Source organism: Oncorhynchus nerka, linkage group LG10 (assembly GCF_034236695.1).
Source record: "Oncorhynchus nerka isolate Pitt River linkage group LG10, Oner_Uvic_2.0, whole genome shotgun sequence".
NCBI lineage: Eukaryota > Metazoa > Chordata > Actinopteri > Salmoniformes > Salmonidae > Oncorhynchus > Oncorhynchus nerka.
In genome coordinates, this window is record NC_088405.1 from 56,943,762 (window position 1) to 56,957,580 (window position 13,819).

Below are 13,819 nucleotides of genomic sequence, written 5' to 3' on the forward strand. Positions count from 1 at the left end.
AAAATATGTCTGCTAGAGCTTCAATAACTTTAAAATATCATATTGCAAAATAAATAAGTGAGGAGTAGCTAACACCGACTGCCTTGACGCGCAAAGTTCCTATAGCTACTGAAAGGAAACTTTTTTTCAGAGGTGCCTGGGTCTCCAAACAAAGACAGGCAACTCTCCAATAGTAGTACAATACAAGGGGTCCTATTCATTGTGTCACATCTGCTATAAGCGCGCGTGCAGGCGAACGCACACACGAACACACTCACATGCTCACACACTAACAATAAAAGACTGGTTCTGATTTGAAGAGTAACACATGTTACTTCCGTAAAGGAATACAGGAAGAAGAGGGCCAAATAAAAAAGAAAAGATGAGGGAGATAATGATAATACAATACAACAGTGTCTTCCTTTTTCTCCTGGACTTCTGGGGAGAAAAACATGCAAAAGCTTAGCTACATCTGGCAAATCGGTATTTGAGCCTTCACGAAAAGAAACTGAAACAATGCATGTATCATAACACAATTGCCACGAAAGTAACTGAGTTGTCATATGGCCGGTCAACTGAGTAATTTAATAAATATTTAAAGCACTTGTAGGCCAATACCATCGCAAACGCACACTTTTAGAATAAAATGCTTGATACTTTGAATTACATGCATTTATGTACCACATTCATTCGCTAATAAACAATACAGCACTGTCAAAGTTCCTATTATGCACATGAGGGTTTAGTGCTGACTGAATGTCAATCACCATAGTCAGTCTATGCTCACCTGTTGGCTCTCGAACGTCCACGCACTGTCAGGTAAAGATGCATCAAGCACGTTTATCATGTCCTGAAAGTCAGTGGTGCTGCTGGGCTTAACGAGGGTGAAATCACTGAACTCGGACACTGGAGAGAGACACGATCTGAAGGACTGGCTCTGAGACAACATGTCCCCTCCCAGGACCTCCACATACTTAATAGGGCCGTCAGTGTTGAGCTGGAGCTGCAGGTTTCTGTTGGGATTCTTGTATCCGTCAGAGTCAGCCCGTCTGATACAGCAACTCGAGCTGCTCCTACTGTTCCTAACGCATTTCACCACTAAGATGAGAAAAGTCAACAAAGACAAAACGGACACTGAGGCCAGAGAGATGATCAAATAAAAGGTGATTTTACTGTTTCTCTTGCTGGGCTCGGCTGTTTTCTGACGGAAGTCCGAGATGGGCTCGTGGAGCCCGTCCTCTAACACGATGTTGACTGTGACTGTGGCGGACTGGACCGGTTCCCCATTGTCTTGTATCTCTATAAGCAGCCTCTGAGAGGAGTCATCCTGCTCTGAAACAGCGCGTTTAGTCCTCACCTCCCCTGTGTAAAGATTCACACTGAACAGAGACGAGTCTGTGGCCTCCACCAGCCTATAGGAAATCCAGGCGTTATGGCCCGAGTCTGCGTCCACTGCCGATATCTTAGTGGTCAGGTGGCCTGCTTTAGCGGACCGGGGCATCTTCTGATGGGAGACAGAGCCCATGACCACCGAAGGGTAAATAACAGCGGGTGCATTGTCGTTCTGGTCCAGGATAAAAACATGAACCGTGACGTTGCTGCTCAAGGACGGAGAGCCGTGGTCCTTTGCCTGGACCTGTATCTGAAACACCTTCAGTTTCTCATAGTCAAACGAGTGCATGCTGTAGATGCTGCCGTTATCTGAGTTTATGTAAGTATAGGAGGAGACAGACACGTCTTGTACTTTAGAGTCTAATATAGAATAGGAGATCTTGGCGTTTTCTCCAATATCCATATCCAATGCGGACACGGAGCATATAATATAACCAGGTGTGTTATTCTCATTGACGTACACAGTGTACGCAGTGTCTGGAAACCTAGGTGGATTGTCATTCACATCCAGAATACGGACTGGGATGGTTTTCTTGCTGGTGAGAGGAGGGGAGCCCGCATCAGTAGCCGTTATCTCTATGCTATACTCTGGGAACGTCTCACGGTCCAGAACACCATTGGTGACTAGTGCGTAATGACTGGAGATGGAAGGTTCCAATGTAAAAGGATAGCTTGGTTGGATTTGTAGTGTCACCTTTCCATTGTCTCCAGAGTCAGGGTCCCGTGCACTAATCAAAGCCACTACAGTCCCTTTGGGTGCGTTCTCGCGCACTGGGCTTGGTTTAGATGTGAGGCTAATTTGGGGAGAGTTATCATTGACATCTATGACATCAATCTGAACGTTGCACTGTCCTTCCATCTCAGGCATGCCTTTGTCTTTAGCAATAATTTCGATTCGGTACGAGGGAGTGCTCTCGTAATCCAGCGTACCCTTCAAATAAATTTCCCCAGTTTTTGGATCAATTTCAAACAAAGCCTTTACAGACTGCGCAGTATGGTCACCAAAAGAGTATTCGATCTCTCCATTTGGGCCATCGTCCAAATCGTTTGCCTCGACCTTTAGGAACGACGTGCCCTGTGGAGTGTTTTCGTTTAGAGATACTTTGCATAATGGATGTTTGAATATGGGGTTGTTATCGTTGTTATCTAAGACAATAATTATAATCTGTGAGGTCCCAGATCTAACTGGAGAGCCACCATCAAGGGCGGTTAACAACAGCTGATGTCGAGCCTTATTCTCTCGGTCCAAAGCTTTCTCCAGATATAATTCCGGAACTTTTCTTCCGTTATCTTGATCCTTTATTTCCAAGCTGAAATGTTCGTTTTTGCTGAGAGTGTAGGATTTTAAAGAATTGTCGCCAACGTCAGGATCCTGCGCGCTCTCCAAAGAAAATCGCATACCTGGGGCAGTGGATTCGGCTATTTTCAATGTGCGCTCAGATGATTGAAAATGAGGAGCATTATCATTTATATCCCGGATGTCAACTTCCACTCTGTGAAGCTGCAGAGGGTTCTCAATGATGACTTCTAATGGCAAGAGGCAACTGGCGCTTTGTCCGCACAGACTTTCTCTGTCAATTCTATCGCTGACAACTAGCTCGCCCTTACCTAAATCCACACGGAAATACTGTTTACCAGCCACAGACGCTATCCTCATTTCACGAAAAGAAATCTCTGATACTTCCAAACCTAGATCTTTTGCTATATTTCCAACCACGGATCCCAAGCTCAGTTCCTCTGGAACTGTATAACGAATCTCGGCTCCTGTTGTATTCCAAGACAAACAGAAACACAACAGCCATTGCATTAGTCCTCTCCAATCACCGAGGCACGTTCTCTCCTTCAAGATCAATTTCTTCATATTGCTATATCCCGAAATAATAACACGTGGAAAACATGCTTAAAATAAAATATTCCAACGAATTTGTTATTGATCACCTCTCCTTTTTAACCAAGTATCTAATTCCATTGTGAATGAATGGCTGAGCAGAGCTCCGTCTCTCACCAGCTCTGTGCATTGTATGGGCTACTGTGTTGTGGCTGGAGGAGGGAGTAGATCTCTTTGTACAGTTAAGCATGCTATTGGTGCACAGCGCAGCGCTATATAAACCAACTGAAAACAGAGTAGCTCTTAAAGTCATAGCCAGCTTTCTGCTGTGGGAGTATGCGTTGTAAACCTGCTAACACATCAGATCATATTGCATGAAGAAATGGAAATATAATCACGAGGTAATATACAATACCTGCTTTCCCCATTGCACGAATTGTTATGAAAATAATGACAGTGATGATAAAAGTAATTGCCCTTTATCTGAGGTCAAAGCAAACCGTGTTAAATTGACATAAAGTGTACACATGTCCAGTAGATGTGTGGGACATGATGCAGCAACAAAACAGAACGCGGACGGTTTCGGGGCCAGTGGAGAGCGCGTGTCACTGTCCATGGTGCTGAAATGTACAACCCTTCTCTGCGCGCGTGGAAGAGAACAAATATACCAGTTCCTGGGAGCATATCCATGCTCATGAATTAATCCTCATTTATGTCACAGATATACTTGTTCTGTTTATTTGAGTATAAAACTTGCATTCACAAATAGCATAAAAATACGTAATTTCCACGAACCTATGAAATGTTGAGGTTCTTTAAAACTCTGTGGGATTTATGTGTTTGTGACGTTCTAGTGAAGAAATGGGCTAAAGCAAAAATGATAGCTTCGACTGCGCAAATAGCATGCAGGCCTGGTGTAAAACACAACCACGCGGGGAAAGAAGGGAACTGACCGTGTGATGTGAAGAAAGCATCGTTTATGTAATTTTCACTTAAAATTATGCTTCACATTTATGATGAGCAAAAATTACATTGAAGCCTTGCCGTTCCAACTCATAATTCTTTCCAGTGATATTATGTCACTCAAATTAAATGTTTTTACTATGGCTCACCTCTTGGCTCTCGAACGTCCATGCACTGTCAGGTAAAGATGCATCAAGCCCGTTTATAATGTCCTTAAAGTCAGTGGGAGTCTCATCTTGCCATAGAGGGGTGATAATAGTTTGTACTCAAACCGTTTGGAGGCTACAGACGATTTTGACAGAAGACCGATTTTCGGGATGTCTCATGGTCTGACCAACAGTGCTCTACCTCTGTCACCTTTCACCGCATTTGCGGAAGTGCGGCATCAGCGGATGTGTTGGATTGAGAAGCATCCAATGCAAAACATCTATACATTATTCGAGCTTTAAACGCTGTCATGAAGACTGAGTGCAAAACAACCTAATTATATAGAATCGAAATGAATAGAAGTGGTAAAACCCAGTTCCAGGAGATACAGTCATAAATGAAGAACGATATAAACCGGTGGTAATAAAAACATACTCTCACCTGTTGGCTCTCGAACGTCCACGCGCTGTCCGGTAAAGATGCATCAAGTACGTTTATCATGTCCTGAAAGTCAGTGGTGCTGCTGGGCTTAACGAGGGTGAAATCACTGAACTCGGACACTGGAGAGAGACACGACCTGAAGGACTGGCTCTGAGACAACATGTCCCCTCCCAGGACCTCCACATACTTAATAGGGCCGTCAGTGTTGAGCTGGAGCTGCAGGTTTCTGTTGGGATTCTTGTATCCGTCAGAGTCAGCCCGTCTGATACAGCAACTCGAGCTGCTCCTACTGTTCCTAACGCATTTCACCACTAAGATGAGAAAAGTCAACAAAGACAAAACGGACACTGAGGCCAGAGAGATGATCAAATAAAAGGTGATTTTACTGTTTCTCTTGCTGGGCTCGGCTGTTTTCTGGCGGAAGTCCGAGATGGGCTCGTGGAGCCCGTCCTCTAACAGTATGTTGACTGTGACTGTAGCGGACTGGACCGGTTCCCCATTGTCCTGTATCTCTATAAGCAGCCTCTGAGAGGAGTCATCCTGCTCTGAAACAGCGCGTTTTGTCCTCACCTCCCCTGTGTAAAGATTCACACTGAACAGAGACGAGTCTGTGGCCTCCACTAGCCTATAGGAAATCCAGGCGTTATGGCCCGAGTCTGCGTCCACTGCCGATATCTTAGTGGTCAGGTGGCCTGCTTTAGCGGACCGGGGCATCTTCTGATGGGAGACAGAGCCCATGACAGCGGAAGGGTAAATAACAGCGGGTGCATTGTCGTTCTGGTCCAGGATAAAAACATGAACCGTGACGTTGCTGCTCAAAGACGGAGAGCCGTGGTCCTTTGCCTGGACCTGTATCTGAAACACCTTCAGTTTCTCATAGTCAAACGAGTGCATGCTGTAGATGCTGCCGTTATCTGAGTTTATGTAAGTATAGGAGGAGACAGACACGTCTTGTACTTTAGAGTCTAATATAGAATAGGAGATCTTGGCGTTTTCTCCGATATCTGGATCGGAAGCGGACACTGAACACATTATTGATCCAGCAGCATTGTTCTCTCTGACGTAAACAGTGTAAGAAGGTTGGGAGAAAACTGGAGGGTTGTCATTAACATCTAAAATATTAACTGTTATTATTTTATTCGAGGTCAAATGTGGGGACCCGGAATCGGTTGCTTCAAGCTCAATACGGTATTCAGGATATTTCTCCCGATCTAAAGATGCACCAGTCACTAGTGCGTAATGATCTGCAAATGAGGGATTTAATTTGAAAGGGTAATCTGAAGACATACGAAGGGAGACCTTGCCATTGTCCCCAGAGTCTAAATCATTTGCACTAATTAGTGCTACCATGGTACCTACTGGGGCATCCTCTCTAATGGGTTTGGGCGAGGAGGTGATGGTTATCTCAGGTGAGTTATCATTAACATCTACAATAGTTACCTGGACACCACCGTGTCCCTCCATAGATGGCGTGCCTTTGTCTCTAGCGCATACATCAAATTTATATGAATGACTTTTTTCGTAATCTAATGCGTCGGATAAAGTAATAGCTCCTGTGTCTTCATTGATTACAAATAGCTTTTGAATGGACTCTGCTGTATGCGATTCGAATGAATACTCTATTTTACTGTTTGGGCCTTCATCCAAGTCGTTGGCTCTAACTGTCAATACTAATGTCCCGGGTACTGCATTTTCACTCAGTTGGATTTCATACAAGTCTTGGTCAAAGCTAGGCGCATTGTCGTTTATATCTATCACCATCACAGTAACATGCGTGGTTCCAGATCTTGCCGGAGTACCTCCATCAACCGCAGTAAGAATTAGATTGTGCACCGGCTGCTGTTCTCGGTCTACAGTCTTTTCCAGAACAAGCTCGGCAACCTTTGTGCCGTCTTTATTGTTTTTAACGTTCAAAGCAAAGAAGTCATTTTTATTCAGAGAATATGAGCGCAAATAATTTATCCCGACGTCATGGTCCTGCGCTGTTTCCAAACGAAACCGAACACCAAGTAGAGTTGATTCGGGCACTTTTATAGTGTTCTCGCCTGACATGAAAAGTGGAGAGTTGTCATTTATATCCAGTATTTCCACCTCAACCCGATAAAACTGAAGTGGATCCTCAATGATAACCTGTAGTGGTAACAAACAACTCGCGCTTTGTCCGCACAGACTCTCTCTGTCTATCCGTTCATTTACAATGAGCTCACCCTTTCCTAAATCCACAGCGAAATATTGCTTACCAGCCCCGGGGGCTATCCTCAGTTTGCGATCAGAGATTTTAGCGATGTCAAAGCCTAAGTCCTTAGCTATATTTCCAACAACAGAGCCCACGTCCAGTTCCTCGGGAATGGTGTATCGAGTCTGCGCCTCTATTGTATTCCACAAGACAAAAAACATCCACAGCACCAGCCATGGCAACATCTTTATCTTGACTATCGTCCACATCTCCACAAATAGCGTGCAATAGATAAAGCACTTGATCCGTCACACATCATAAGAGAATGCAATGCAATTACCAAATACCCAGTAATTGCTTAAATGAACGGCTAAAACCAATACATGTACATCGATGTGAGCCCAGCTATGTCTCTCCCAGCTCTGTTCATTGTAGGGGATATGGTGTTCAGGCTGGGGAGGGACTAGATCTCTTTGTACAGTTCGGCACATGATTGGTTTACAGAGCTCCAATAGATTACTATTAGGAGCAGCTCTGAGTTAAAGTGACAGTGGAGCCAAAGATATAGGCTGAGGCAATGTTCCCTCTAAACTGCGAGCAGGGGCCGTAGCCCAGAGACTGCTGCGCAGCTCCCCCGGGACAGCCACGCAGAGCGCTGAGGTAATATCATCCCATGGAGAGAAGCACAAGATTGAACTTTCTATTGTTTTCCCTGTTAGTTAAAACTATCAACGTTTCCCTTTACTGTGACAATTGTGATTGAGTCAAAGCAATATTAGCCACTTTCAATGCAACATCCTGAAAGAAAACGAACTATGACAGAGATTGTTGAAGGCAGAACACAGGACTATCAACAACGCAGGTCCTACAGGTCCTAGTTTTGTCGCACCTGGACTACTGTTCAGCCGTGTGGTCAGGTGCCACAAAAGGGGACTTAGGAAAATTGAAATTGGCTCAGAACAGGGCAGCACGGCTGGCTCTTGGATGTACACAGAGAGCTAATATTAATAATATGCATGTCAATCTCCTTTGGCTCAAAGTGGAGGAGAGATTGACTTAATCACAAGCTGTATTTATGAGAGGTGTTGACATGTCGAATGCACCGAGCTGTCTGTTTGAACTACTGGACGCAGCTCGGACACCCATGCATACACCACAAGACATGCCACCAGAGGTCTCTTCACAGTCCCCAAGTCCAGAACAGACTGGGAGGTGCACAGTACTACATAGAGCCATGACTACGTGGAACTCCACATCCAGTAACCGATGCAAGCAGTAAAATTTGATTTAAAAAACAGATAAAAATACACCTTATGGAACAGCGGAGACTGTGAAGCAACACAGACATAGGCACAGACACATGCACACACACACACTCATACACAATAACATACACACTATACACACATGCACACATGGATTTTGTACTGTAGATATGCGGTAGTGGTGGAGCAGGGGCTTGAGGGCACACAGTGTGTTGTGAAATCTGTGAATGTATTGTAATGTTTTTACAATTGTATAAACTGCCTTAATTTTGCTGGACCCCAGGAAAAGTAGCTGCTGCCTTGGTAGGAACTAATGGGAATCCATAGTAAATACAAATACAGGACTCAGCCCGTACTCTACACAGGCCGGTACAGCATAACCAATCAGAGCTGCAGTAGGTCTATATGCAGACAGATCATTGCCATATATGGATCTGTGCCATTTATATTTAACTGGACTGTGTTTACAGCATGAGTGGACGTGAGTAGATGCACTTGTCTTGAGATCAAAGCAAGAGCTGCATGTGCACATTTTGTTCATATCCTTTGATAGTGAGTTATTAACCCAGTTATAGATCATGTGTAGTCAGCAATAGGAGAGTGATTGCTTCCTACAAGGTTACAAAACCTGTGCATTTCGAGACATCTTTGAAAAGCAAGTCAGGTCAAGAGTTTTTTTTGTCTTAAAGGGGAAGTGCTGTGTTCGAGACAGGCTTGAATAGCCAATAGGCAGAAGGTAGCATACTTTTTCATATTCTCTGTAATAATGGGGGAATAATAAATTAATTTTTATTTTGTTAAGTGGTTTATTCCAAACAACACAACAGCATTTTCAGTCACCTCCTTGTCTGAAGGACAAGTGGATAAAAAGGTTAATGTCAAGCCCTGCATGTTTTTTTCCCAAAAGTCTACTGGAATGTAGGCCTACTGTTAAAACGGTAACTTAATGTGGGTACAGCCTCAGTGTTCACAGTAAACGCATGCAGGAAGTTGCACATAATTTTTTACAACGTTATAGTTTGCGCTCAGCTGACCTGAAATTTGCTCGGTGCCCAAAAATATTAGAGGGAACATTGGCTGAGAATGAATGTAATAGGCCGGCATAGAGATAAAGATGAACTGGCTTGATTACTTTGTATATTAGTGTGCCATACAAATCACAGGCCAATTATTTCAACTGAATGCCACCGTGCTTGTTATGTTATAAAACATGTCATTATCAAATGGGATATGTGATAAAACTGGCTATGTGATCAAACTGTGATGAATCCAGCCACGTCACCTGTGATACAAGTCAGATTTAGACGTCCATCCATGTCTGAGGACATCGGGAGATGACGTGGAAACCAGCCACTAGAGGCAACGATGAGTGCTGTTACCTTCAAGTAGGTTTCTGTTGTGGACGGGAATGGTGGATAGGAGTAAGCGTCAGCATGTGCCTCGCGCAGGCCAGGTGCAAAAGGTTGCATGTTCAAATCCAGCAATATAACGTTTTTTTTGGGATAATTGTTTTAAGCCTATCCCGCCTAAACATACAAATTCGGGTGTTAATTCCTAAACGTAACCTTAAAAACGTTTGGATCAACTTTGAAATGTAACGTTTGAGAAACATGGATGAACATCTAATTCTGACGTGAGACTGTGAGAGCTTGTTTACAGCAGACTGGATGATTGTAACACTGTAGATGTAGGACAGTTCAGGGATTCAATGAATTGACTGTTACAAGATGCACACGTGGAACCTTTCATTTTTATGAATATATCCCACTGCATTAGTATTTGGCTAAGCTACATTGTTTAGGCAATGTATGAGTTATCTTAGTGTATTTGAACTATGGATGAATAATACATAGAAAAGAAAACATGAGAAATTATAGCGAAATTTAGTCTACACATAAATTGCATGTAGGCCTACAGCAAATTGCTGAAAAACACTGTTCTAAAATAGCAAAACAATGCTATAGCAAATGTCTTCCAGTTCATATACAACATAAATAAGGTATGCCTTTGAGTCAGAATTAATGTGCAGGAAGAATACGTAGGTTTGTTTTCACTTTCAGCACCACCGTAGTGGCCGTCACTAGTTACCACAGCCACAAAAGTTATAAACCGCGCCTATTTCTCTACTTAACATGTGCTTTAAAATCTAACCACACTGCTAACCTTACGCATAACTTTAAACTTAAATTAAGACCAAACAGATCATTTTTGTTTTCATGAATCTTTACAATAGCGTCTAATCATTTTGACTTTGTAGATGTGGTAACTAGTGAAAACCCAGGGTAGAGGACAGTGGCAAACTGAACCAATGAGGTTAGACAGCGAAGCAAAAAAAAAAAAGATTCAAAAAATGAAAAGTTCAAATGAATGCTAGAAACCTCACGTGAAAAGTGTCAATGGAAGTAAAATAACGGAAAGAAGAAAAATATTAAACAAAACCCCTGATGCTATTCATTTTCTTTTCGTTGCAGAGTACAAGAAAAGTATTTACGAATCCAAGCAACAATCTAGACAGTAAAAATATGCCAAAAAATATCAGTCGTTCCTTTTCACTTTCAGCACCACTGCAATGGACAGCGCGGAAATGAAATATACGGTAAACAGCCATATTATGCATTGTAAGGCGAATATATCTATGGAAACAATAGCACGTTTATCTTCAATTACCAATTCAAACAATGTGCTCACCTGTTGGCTCTCGAACGTCCATGCACTGTCAGGTAAAGATGCATCAAGCACGTTTATCATGTCCTGAAAGTCAGTGGTGCTGCTGGGCTTAACGAGGGTGAAATCACTGAACTCGGACACTGGAGAGAGACACGATCTGAAGGACTGGCTCTGAGACAACATGTCCCCTCCCAGGACCTCCACATACTTAATAGGGCCGTCAGTGTTGAGCTGGAGCTGCAGGTTTCTGTTGGGATTCTTGTATCCGTCAGAGTCAGCCCGTCTGATACAGCAACTCGAGCTGCTCCTACTGTTCCTAACGCATTTCACCACTAAGATGAGAAAAGTCAACAAAGACAAAACGGACACTGAGGCCAGAGAGATGATCAAATAAAAGGTGATTTTACTGTTTCTCTTGCTGGGCTCGGCTGTTTTCTGGCGGAAGTCCGAGATGGGCTCGTGGAGCCCGTCCTCTAACACGATGTTGACTGTGACTGTGGCGGACTGGACCGGTTCCCCATTGTCTTGTATCTCTATAAGCAGCCTCTGAGAGGAGTCATCCTGCTCCGAAACAGCGCGTTTAGTCCTCACCTCCCCTGTGTAAAGATTCACACTGAACAGAGACGAGTCTGTGGCCTCCACCAGCCTATAGGAAATCCAGGCGTTATGGCCCGAGTCTGCATCCACTGCCGATATCTTAGTGGTCAGGTGGCCTGCTTTAGCGGACCGGGGCATCTTCTGATGGGAGACAGAGCCCATGACAGCGGAAGGGTAAATAACAGCGGGTGCATTGTCGTTCTGGTCCAGGATAAAAACATGAACCGTGACGTTGCTGCTCAAAGACGGAGAGCCGTGGTCCTTTGCCTGGACCTGTATCTGAAACACCTTCAGTTTCTCATAGTCAAACGAGTGCATGCTGAAGATGCTGCCGTTATCTGAGTTTATGTAAATATAGGAGGAGACAGACACGTCTTGTACTTTAGAGTCTAATATAGAATAGGAGATCTTGGCGTTTTCTCCGATATCTGGATCTGAAGCGGAAACTGACCACATTATTGATCCAGCAGCATTGTTCTCTCTGACGTAAACAGTGTAAGAAGGTTGGGAGAAAACTGGAGGGTTGTCATTAACATCTAAAATATCCACTGTTATAATTTGAATGGAGGTCAAAGCTGGCGACCCTGAGTCCGATGCTTCAAGCTCAATACGGTATTCGGGGTATTTCTCCCGGTCTAATGTTGAATGTGTTACTAGTGCATAATGATCTGCAAATGAGGGATTTAATTTGAAAGGGTAATCTGAAGACATACGAAGGGAAACTTGACCATTTTCTCCCGAGTCCAAATCCTTTGCACTAATTAGTGCTACCATGGTACCTACTGGGGCATTCTCTCTAATGGGTTTGGGTGAGGAGGTGATGGTTATCTCGGGTGAGTTGTCATTAACATCTATAACCGTCACCTGAACATCGCTGTGCCCCTCCATCGATGGCGTGCCTTTGTCTCTCGCACATACATCGAATTTGTATGAGGGACCAATTTCGTAATCTAACTCGTGTGACAATGTTATTTCTCCTGTCTCTTGGTCGATAGCAAAACGTTTTTGCACGTCATCTGGTGTTTGTGACCCGAATGAATAAACTATCGCACTGTTAGAGCCCTCGTCTAAATCGTCAGCTTTTACAGTCAACACTAACGTTCCAGGATTGGTATTTTCACTAAGATGGATCTCATACAAGTCTTGCTCAAAACTTGGTGCGTTGTCATTGATATCCAAAACGATAACTGTAAATTTCGCTATTCCCAATCTAGCAGGAGAACCTCCATCAAATGCCGTAAGAATGAGATGGTGGACAGACTGCTTCTCTCTGTCAACGGCATTTTCCAGAACAAGTTCAGGAATCTTTGTTCCGTCTCTGCTATTCTTAACATTCAACTTGAAGAAGTCGTTTTTATTCAAGGTATAAGAGCGCAGCATATTCGCTCCAACATCAGGGTCCTGTGCCGTTTCCAACGGAATTCTTGCCCCTGGTAGAGTTGATTCCGCCACATTAAGTGTGTTTTCTTCTGACTTGAAACGTGGAGAATTGTCATTTATATCCAGTATTTCCACCTCAACTCGATAAAACTGAAGTGGATCCTCAATGATAACCTGCAGAGGTAACAAACAACTCGCGCTTTGTCCGCACAGAATCTCTCTGTCTATCCGTTCATTTACAATGAGCTCACCCTTTCCCAAATCCACAGCGAAATATTGCTTACCAGCCCCGGGGGCTATCCTCAGTTTGCGATCAGAGATTTTAGAGATGTCAAAGCCCAAGTCCTTAGCTATATTTCCAACAACAGAGCCCACGTCCAGTTCCTCGGGAACGGTGTATCGAGTCTGCGCCTCTATTGTATTCCACAAGAGAAAGAACATCCATAGTGCCAGGCATGGAAAAATCTTAATCTTGACTAGCGTCCACATCTCCACAAATAGCGTGCAATATATAAAGCACTTGACTCGTCACACATCGCAAAATAATGCAATGCAATTACCAAATACCCAGCAATTTCTTAAATTAACGGCTAAATCCAATACTTGTACATCGATGTGAGCCCAGCTATGTCTCTCCCAGCTCTGTTCATGGCAAGGGATATGGTGCTGTGGCAGGGGGAGGGCATAGATCTCTTTGTACAGTTCAGCACATGATTGGTTTACAGAGCTCCAATAGATTACTATTAGGAGCAGCTCTGAGTTAAAGTAACAGAGCAGCCAAAGATATAGGCAGAGAGTTAGTGTCATAGGCAGGCATAGAGATAAATATGATCTGGCTTGATTACTTTGTATTTTAGTGGGGCATACAAGTTATAGGATAATAATTTGAACTGAATCTTTTTTTATGTCCTAAAACATGCATTTATCAATGGGAAGGATATGTGATTAAACTGGATATGTGGTCAAACTGTGATTAAACTGGAA

The 13,819-nt window shown here is 43.5% G+C and overlaps 1 protein-coding gene across 43 annotated transcripts in view; it reads right to left on the bottom strand.

Annotated features, from left to right (window-relative positions):
* The window catches only part of LOC115135691 (protocadherin gamma-C5-like), a 124,565-nt gene that overhangs the window by 10,144 nt on the left and 100,602 nt on the right, over positions 1-13,819 (bottom strand). For 3 of the 43 annotated variants that reach the window (XM_029670651.2, XM_029670635.2, XM_029670616.2), the window contains exon 1: positions 10,880-13,481. The exons of 34 other annotated variants lie outside the window; for them this stretch is intronic. In XM_029670651.2, the coding sequence (XP_029526511.1) occupies positions 10,880-13,324 (2,445 nt within the window). In that variant the 5' untranslated portion in view covers positions 13,325-13,481. Of the gene's footprint in view, positions 1-766; positions 3,410-4,750; positions 7,355-10,879; positions 13,482-13,819 lie in introns of those variants that run through there. 6 more of the 43 variants (XM_029670650.2, XM_029670634.2, XM_029670615.2 and 3 more) reach the window with 5 other exon arrangements.